The 9,327-nt window shown below is 41.0% G+C and overlaps 1 protein-coding gene across 2 annotated transcripts in view; it reads left to right on the top strand.

Annotated features, from left to right (window-relative positions):
- Positions 1 to 2,881: 2,881 nt before the first annotated feature.
- The window catches only part of AAAS (aladin WD repeat nucleoporin), a 258,437-nt gene continuing 251,991 nt past the window's right edge, over positions 2,882 to 9,327 (top strand). Inside the window, exon 1 of one of the 2 annotated variants that reach the window (XM_069230959.1) lies at positions 2,882 to 2,979. Coding sequence is in view for 1 of the 2 variants with exons in the window: in XM_069230958.1 (XP_069087059.1) it covers positions 2,887 to 2,979 (93 nt within the window). In the remaining variant the exon portion in view is untranslated. The remainder of the gene's footprint in view (positions 2,980 to 9,327) is intronic. The other variant, XM_069230958.1, reaches the window with a different exon arrangement.

Raw genomic sequence — 9,327 nt, 5'->3', positions numbered from 1 at the left:
TTTTGCCTTGCAATTCAGTGAGGGAAAGTCCTTGAATCTGCAGGCAGCCACAAATGTTCTACCTCCCAGTGTTCCACTAGTCTCCAGAGAAAAACATTGCCTCACTTTAGTGGGTGGGCAAGTGACCACAACAGGGAAGTACCAAAAACAGATTGTGAAGACACAAAATTACCTACCACAAAACAGCCTGGTTTTGTAAGACAGTCACCTGAGTATTTGGTACTGGGCTCAGCAGCCATGTAGGGAAACCTACAAAACCCAGACATTTCTGAAAACTAGACTCCCGGGGCAGTCCACGTAAGTGTGGCGTGTTTGGATTTCACAAAGTGTTCTTACCCAGAATACCCTGCAGAAGTGAAATGTTGATTAAAACCACTATTTTTCCTTGCTTTTTCATCACAGAAACTACAGAATGTGTAGGGACCCACAAAATTCCTACCACCCAGTGTTTCTCCACTTGTCCTGCTAAAAACACAACCCCACTTGTGTGCCTGCGTCAGGAATGGATCACTCCAAGGTTAGCAGTAGCCCTCGTGCAAGAACTACCATTGACCCTTGTGTGATCCATTCCTGTTGCGGGCACTAGCCTACCCACACAAGTGAGGTACCATTCTTATCGGGAGACTTGGAGGAATGCTGGGTGGAAGGAAATTTGTGGCTCCTCTCAGACTTCTGAACTTTATATCACCGAAATGTGAGGAAAAGTGTTTTATTTTTCTAAATTTTTGAGGTTTGTAAAGGATTCTGGGTAACAGAACCTGGTGAGAGCCCCACAAGTCACCCCATTCTGAATTCCCCTAGGTGTCTAGTTCAAAAAAAATGTATAGGCTTGCTAGGTTTCCCGAGGTGCCGGCTGAGCTAGAGGCCAAAATCCACAGTTAGGCACTTTGCAAAAAACACTCCTGTTTTCATTGGAAAAATGTGATGTGTCCACGTTGTGTTTTGGGGCATTTCCTGTCGCAGGCACTGGGCCTACCCACACAAGTGAGGTACCATTTTTATTGAGAGATGTGGGGAAATGCTGGGTGGAAGCAAGTTTGTGGCTTCCCTCAGATTTCAGAACTTTGCAGAACCAAAATGTTAGGAAAAAGTGTTTTTTTGCCAAATTTTGAGGTTTCAAAGGATTCTGGGTAACAGAACTCAGCAAGAGCCCCACAAGTCTCCCCATTCTGAATTCTCCTAGGTGTCTAGGTTTTAATGTATAAGTTTGCTAGGTTTCCCTAGGTGCTGGCTGAGCTAGAGGCCAAAATCCACAGCTAGGCACTTTCCAAAAAACACGTCAGATTCCAATGTAAAAATGTAATGTGTTCATGTTGCGTTTTGGGGCGTTTCCTGTCGCGGGTACTAGGCCAACCCACACAAGTGAGGTACCATTTTTATGAGGAGACATGGGGAAACACAGAATAGAAGATCAAGTGTTACTGTTCATTGTCTTTGTCTCCATTTTTTCCTTCCAAATGTAAGATAGTGTGTAATAAAGAAGTGTATTTGAGAGATGTACTGTAATTCACATGCTAGTATGGGGACCCCGAATTCAGATATGTGCAAATAACCACTGCTTCTCAACACTTTATCTTGTGCCCATTCTGGAAATTAAAAAGTTTCCTTGATACTTATTTTTGACTCTTCATATTTTACCAAATAAATTGCTGTATACCTGGTATACAATGAAAACTCATTGTAAGGTGCAGCTCATTTATTGGGTCTGGGTACCTAGGGTTCTTGATGAACCTACAAACCTTATATATCCCTGCACCAGAAGATTCCAGCAGACTTAACGATATATTGCTTTTGAAAATCTGACATCGGAGGAAAAGGTTAGAGAGTAAAACGTGGAGAGAGATGGCTGTTTTTTTTCATCTCAATTTCAATTTTTTTTTTTTATTTCAGCTGTTATTTTCAGTAGAAAAACCTTGAAATGAAATGACCCCTTGCAGAATTCAGTATTTTGTCTACTTTTCAGAAATGTTTAGCTGTCTGGGATCCAGCATTGGTTTCAGACCCATTTCTGTCTAACTGGAAGGAGGTTGAAAGCACAAAAAATTGTGAAAATTGGGTATTTCCCAGTAAAATGCCAAAATTGTGTTGAAAATTTGGTTTACTGATTCAAGTCTGCCTATTCCTGAAAGCTGAGCAGATGGTGATATTAGCACTGCAAAGCCTTTGTTTTTTCTGGGAAAAAAAGACATTTTTGCTGTATTTTGGCTAATTTATTGGTCTCCTACAGGGGAACCCACAAACTCTGGGTAGCTTTAGAATCCCTAGGATGTTGGAAAAAAGGACGCAAATTTGGCGTGGATAGTTTATGCAGACAGAAAGTTATGAAGGCCTGAGCGCCAACTACCCCAAATAGCCAAAAAAGGGGTCAGCATGGGGTGGGGGTGTCTTCTGAGCACATCAATAAAAACAGTGCGCGAAAACCATCTTCGGCAGCGAGGTTTTTTTTTTATCAGCCCTCGTGTCAATAAAGCTTTGTGTTGTTATATTGACTATCAGACGTAGGAAGTATAGACTTGGACTAGCAGATTTTTGGCAGCCGCTTGGTCATCCCCTTCGGATCATTTGGCGGCCATCTTAGAAGAGTAAAGTTCTGTTTCGGAAACGTAGTGAACTAAGTTATCGGGTCAAAATTAGATCACAGGTTTCAAGAAAGCCGGCGTTTGATGTCATTTAGGAACACATTTTGAAAATGGCGGAGTTCTAATTGTTATCAAAAGCTTAGAAATGTTAGTGTGCAATTTGTAAAAACGTGTGTTTAAAACAAATCATCAGTAGAGTCACTGACCTCCCAAAATTCCCTTTGTAATTTTTTTTTATGAATATTGATTTTCTTGAATCATTAAATAACAACGCCGGAACCACATTCAGCCCAATCGGCTGGTTTCCATGTGCGCATGCGATTTAAGTCTTGTTCCAGCGCGCGATCCGAATCCTGCCTGGATAGTATTGCTTGAAGCAGAGACTTCGCGACCCCTCAAGGTGTGTAACCCGGCTGTTATTGTCATGCACCGGTTCTTGGGATGTGATGCATTTTGCCTGAAGCTTGAGACATGTTGCTTACTATGGTCCCTTATATTCCAAAGAGGGGGTAGCGCAATTGGTGCCACTCTCGGGCAGAGAAGCACCAGTGTCCGCCACTCCTTGAAATGGGAACGTGTATATCGTGGTCTTTCATGGAATGTGCCTGTTTGTGGCGGCCCCCACTCCTGGGTAGTTTTCGGGTCTTTTGTCACTTTTATTTCTTGAGCTAATTGCGCCTTATGACTGAAGCCCAATCACCGAGAGCTCTATCTAAGCCCCTGTCCCCTCAGTTGATGGGGTTCAGGTCTGCCTCTTATTGAACATGCTGGCAGCAGATTAAAGGAGACGAGTGACGTTTCCATGTCCCCAAACCTCTAGTTTTCATTAGAGCACTGCATTCTTTAGACAGAACGCAAAGGTTTTTCTTCGTAGTAGTGGTGCCACAGGGAATCTGTTTATTTACCATTATATAGCCAGAACTACTTCATGCTCTCGCTTTGTCTTTTTAGACCTGCAAACTGCTAGTGAAAGCAGGAGTGCAAAGTAGCCGATGTCATGCATGACTTGGGTTACCAGAAGGCACAATGTTAATGTTTGTATTGAAAATTAAAATTTACCTCACCCAGATGCCTAATGTCAATCCTCCGGTTTAAGGAATCCGTACATTTTGGTACGTATGCTCTTAGTTTAGATGAAATAACTAGATTACCACGCCTGGAAAGACACGTTGGGGCATGGTAACATGAAGCCACCTGGTAGCCCTCTTTATGGCATCTTCAACTACACCTGACCTTTTGCCTTTTTTGCTTTACTGCTCTCTAAAATACCAGACCTTCGTTTTGGGCTTCGAGTCCGTCTCCGTGGGTATCAAGACTGAGTAGTCAAGGCTGACTCTCAGATGCTTATATAGGTTTAGAAACCTAGATAGGGCTAACAAATCTTCAGTCAGTTCCATTTATGTTTAGGGAAAAAAAAATATTTGCATAAGGGTTTAGTCAGTAAAATTATAGCTCCCACAAGTTAATATGCTTTCCACCTTTCATGAGGCAGAACTTGAAGATAAACTGACTCCGTCCTAAATGCACACCTTATATAAAGCAAGGTAGAATAATTGTGGGTTCAATTTTTCCAATGGTCACACACAATGCATTTCCTATTTTTTTCTTGAGCCATCCAGGAAACCATTGACAGTTGTTTTTGAGTTCAATCTCTGCTTATCTTGATTGGAACTTGTGAACTTTTGCACTAGAGGCAGAAGTGGTTGCAACAAGAGCAGTCCTACTAAAGGTGTCCATTTTGAGTGACAGGTAGAAGATTTATACGACTGGAAGTGATTGGGTTGTAAGTGGCCTCAGACTGTGAAATCGTCCCAATTACAACCGCTGAGGTTAGAATATGGAGGCTGCAAAGTGTGAGGGCTTTTTTCAGGAGTCTATGGACAGTCTGAGGTTACCAGGCTCAAATTGTATCATTTAGAGGTATTTACCATTGCCGTTGTGCTCAGTGGCTTAACCATACCATTGAATCCAGAATCAAAGTACACCCATCTATCACTTTTCTCCCAGGGTATCAAAGTCGACTGTTTCAAGGCTTTTTCAGGGATGTGGTGTTATGTTAGAGACTCAGCCCGTAATAACCATCAATTGACAATCACATTGGCCTTACGGGAATTCATTTTGTGGAGTTTGCTGTTTCCCTTAAAATAGTCTTGGTTCCCCACAGTTAAGTATCTTGCTCTCCCCTGTTGCAGGCACAGTGGCGGCCCGTCCTTTAGGGCGGAGGGGCCGCCCCCCCCTCAGCCCGATTGGTTCTCCGTACATGATGAGTGCTGGCACCCTTAGCCTCTGGTATGTCGCAGCATTACCAGGCAGTTAGAGGTGTGCTGGGGGGTCACTGGGCTTGCAGTTATGGAGGTTCGGATGCCCAAATATTTCCGATGTCCAAGTTCGTCTTAGTGCTTTAGCACTTCTTTCTACTGCATTGCTATTGAGACTCCTCCTGGCAGATTAAGAGACACTTTCAGCACAGGTGTTGATTTTTGCCTCTACTGGCCAGGCACGTTTGGGCCTCTGGACATTCTCATAACATCTTGATTTAGGTCGCAGCCTGTGTGTCTGTAGTGGCATTACTTCACCTTGCTTGGCCTCATCATAACCTTGGCATCTCTTAAGGAGTCTCTTCATCCACTGGCCCATACAAAGCTACTCCTGTACAGTCAGTCAGTTCTCTCCTCTAAAGGCTTTAAAGGGGTCAGTATACTTTGCTAATTTTAGCAGCACTCCTATCTGACTCACTGAAAGAAATCCCTGGAATGTTTGTACGGAGACCCGCTATGTACATCTGCTGTAAGCCCTCTACCTCAAAACCTCCATCATAGGTGCCATCAAAGTGTGCCTGATACATAATGGAAGCCACAGTGGCTGTGACAACTGACAATATTTGCTTGGCACATACATCCTTTACATGTAAACAACATGCACAAGTAACATCCATACACCTAATGAAAGGGCAAAGAACCCAATCCCCGTGGCCTGACAGAACAATTTGAAAATACAGGAGTGGGTCTAGGAGTTCTTCCTTTATGCAGGTAACAGGGCAAAAAGCCTGCCGTGCACTATAATAACTTTGTTGCATCCACTGTCAGTCCTCTACAGCTCTGAGCGATGACAGTAGTCCCTTCCCGGAGAAAGAAAAGCTGACTTGGTGGGAACGTGCTACCACAGAGTGCCACTCTGGGTTTCACTCCAGCTCAAGGGAATGTTCAGTGCACCTGCACGGTCGTTGTGTGTGCAGAGGTGGAGGTGGAAAACACTTCAACTTTCTTTGGGGACTATGGTACTGACACACACACATTATCTAGATCTGTTCAGGGGCCCCTTTTCCCATCCTAATACAAAGTTACTCCAATACTCCTGAAAGTCGTTTGGTCCATTTGTGCTGCTGTGGGTAATTGGGCAGCTTAGATGGGTAAGGCAGTAGAAAAGGAAGAGCACTACGACCCACCATTGAAAAGACAGCAGTTCTCTTTCTTTAGCTGTCGCAACCTTAGCACAACACGTGGAACACTCACAGTCGAGATATTGAGAGAGGTGGGCTGATAATCAGTAACTGTAGTGGCGTTTTTATTGTGAGTGGACGGACATCCGCAGTAGCACTTCAGTATTGCCCTGCTGGCAGCAGGTTCACATCAGGGCTCAAAATAGTTGGGCAAGGTGACTTTTCAGTTGTGGCAGCTTACTTCCTCAGGTTTGAGCATCAGCAGTCATTTTCCTCAGACCTAATGCTTGTCTCACTGAAGAAGGGGAGATACAGGGAATCTTGCTTGAGGACATATCCTTCCTCCGAGTTGATGCACAAAGCTTTGATGGAATAAAAGGTGAAATGATATTCAAATCTCAAGGCTCTGATTATATCTAAATGCCTCTATAATTGGGGCCAGTTCTACAAGTTGCTGAACTACACTTGAACATTTGATGAGAGTGTTAAGCTTTATTACAATCCCTAAATCTGTGTCACATATGGTGTGCAAAACTAAATTATAAACATACATAAAAACCATGGGCTGACCAAAACGCCTGAAAAGATTTAACCTACAAAGCATCAACACTCAGACACTCCAAGAGAATGATATAGATTAGCAGCAACGCAATATGCACATTGTTATTAAATATCAAAGCAGTTGAAGATGTCATCAATAAATCATCAAAATACAGGTTAGCTTTCAACTTCAGTTTTCAGGTCTGGGCCATTTCTGTCACTAACACAAATTAGGACTTGCATGTGTGGAAGCGGGCTAACACATGGGCAAAAATAAAAAAGAAACAAAAATAATTTAGAAAACATCTAAGCTAGGGCAACTCACTATAAAAAATTATGCTTGTGTTATTATCTAACTGAAAAGGAAACCAGAAACCACATTTAGTTTTACCTGTCCTCGTGGGACAGCAGACAGCAATAGTTCGTCAGACATGACGGTCACCATCTCCTGGCGTCAGTTGAAGCAGCATCAGGCAGTGCAGAACACAGGCTGCACACTGGGCAAATCAGCAGTTCAGAATTAGTTGGGCCTATTAATACTGAACCACATAACAAAATAGGGCCATTAGACTCTTGAGGAGTAAACTCATCTGGGATCTTAAAGAGTCAGTGGTTGACAGAAGGCATAAGCAAAAATAGACAGACTTCGACAGAGTTCTGAACACCATCGAAGCAGAGGAGTAGAATCACTCAATGACTGACTCCTAGTTCAAAGTTTCTCAATAATTAAAACATGCATGATCCATTCATTTGTCCTTCAGGTGGGTGCACTTCGGACGTCAGATTAGGTGACCTATGGCTCTTGATGGTACCACCAACTCTGCTACCATTCATAGTTTCTCAGCAGATGTGCATTGTCATATACATGATTTTAAACAGTGCTGCCAAAAATATTACATTCTTTAATAACTTGCAACATTGGGTTCTTCTCTCACGGAACTAAATCTGTTTCACATAGAAATCATGAGTTTCCTGACTTGTTCGACAGCTAGAAAAAATAATGCAGTATTTTTAGTGACAAACATGTTTCTTGCCTTCAAAACCATAGGACATTCAACATCACAACATCCTAAGAAAATAATTCAAGTCAGAGGGGGCAGAATAAACAAGTGATTTTCCATTACTGCTGCAAAATGAATCTTCCAGGCCTATTCAAACTAAGAAGCCTTAATACACATTAATACAATGATTACATAATAAACCTATTGCGCACCTTACAATTCATATTAAATATATAAAGCAAATTATTTAATTGCAAACATTATTTATGACAGGTTAGAACAATTTAAACATGCATTTATTTTTCTGCACACATATATCACATTAATATGATCTATTTAATTCAATATAAGTATGATTAATTTATATTCATTTAATACTTTCAGTTCTTGATATTCATTTTAAAAAAAAAACTCAACATTTGCTCATTTTAGTACTTCATTTAATACGAATGCAAAATATCACATGTTAAAACTTGGTGCACAATACCAATGGTGACCACATGGTCCACCATAATTCAAATGTGCACATGTTAGAACTAATGTTATTTTCCCTGCTAGGCTTTTAAATGCAGGTTAATTAATCACCATATGCTAACTTCTATGCCACTAATATAGTAATGCAATTTGATCTCTCTCAAGAGCTCTTTAACTTTGTGTTAGGATCAGCCATTTGTTAATGAGGCATGCTATGTGCAGTTTTCTATAATCCATGATGATGTGAAACATCTGTGCTAATCGACCTGGTAGTTTGTTTAACTTTTTCGGGATTCAGGTAAATGTATATATATAAGATGCATGTCCATCAAAGCTCCCACGAAGGCTTTTGTTACACAGTAACAAGAAAAGTGCTTTCTTAGGAATAGAGGTGCAGTTTTGTAAGACGCATAGCAAACCAGGAACTGGAAAGTAGAAAAACACAGTATAAGTTCTGTAAAGCACCCTAATTTCACAATATAGTAATACAAGGTAAATCTTTCCTCACCCCACCTTTCCTCACCTGGAGGTTCAGTTTGTTGAGATTACTAAAACAGAATTCACTGGGTTCTCTTTCAGACTCTCATTTCAAGGTGTTTTCTTCCAAGACAACATTGATCCATCAGGAGACGGAAGAAGAAATTTACAAAAAAGAATAATTTACAAAACAAAATTATTCATATCATGCAGTATAGATACAAAAAAGCATTAAGAATCCATCCTTTATTTTATATACAAAATATCTTCTATAACCATATTAAATATTCATAAAACCCCCTTCCATATCAACAGAAAAGTGCAAAAAGTTGGGTGCTCATGATTAGAAACATAAAAAGAAGCAACAGTGAATCTCCCACATATCTATTAGCAAAAAAAAATTAAAAACAGCCTGTCGGTTAACCCCTTTTCCCATTGAATAAACACTTATTTATATCAAAGTTCAATTCCCCATTTTGGTCCTTCACTTCAGTTAAAAAAAACAAATCCAGGCTATAGCATTGTCGATGTTTCGACCCCCTGTAACTCTTGGGCCAATTCCGGGTTCCCACAAGGGTCTTCCTCAGGACTAGTAGGTAGGGAACATCTAAAATAATCCAAAACATACCAACTTTACTATTACCTTCACATATTCTTAATTCTACGATGCAATAATAATCGCATCAATACTCACCCAAACTTCACTTAACCTTTAGACCACCAATCTTCTCAAATATAACTTCAAATTTCCACAGATGTAGAAAGTAATGAGCTATCTCAATTGGAGTCGCCTTACACAATTAATAACTTTTTCCCA

This window comes from Pleurodeles waltl, chromosome 4_2, assembly GCF_031143425.1.
Source record: "Pleurodeles waltl isolate 20211129_DDA chromosome 4_2, aPleWal1.hap1.20221129, whole genome shotgun sequence".
In the NCBI taxonomy this organism is placed as follows: Eukaryota; Metazoa; Chordata; class Amphibia; order Caudata; family Salamandridae; genus Pleurodeles; species Pleurodeles waltl.
The sequence above is the reverse complement of the archived record's forward strand: the minus strand, read 5'-3'. Positions and strand labels throughout refer to the sequence as shown.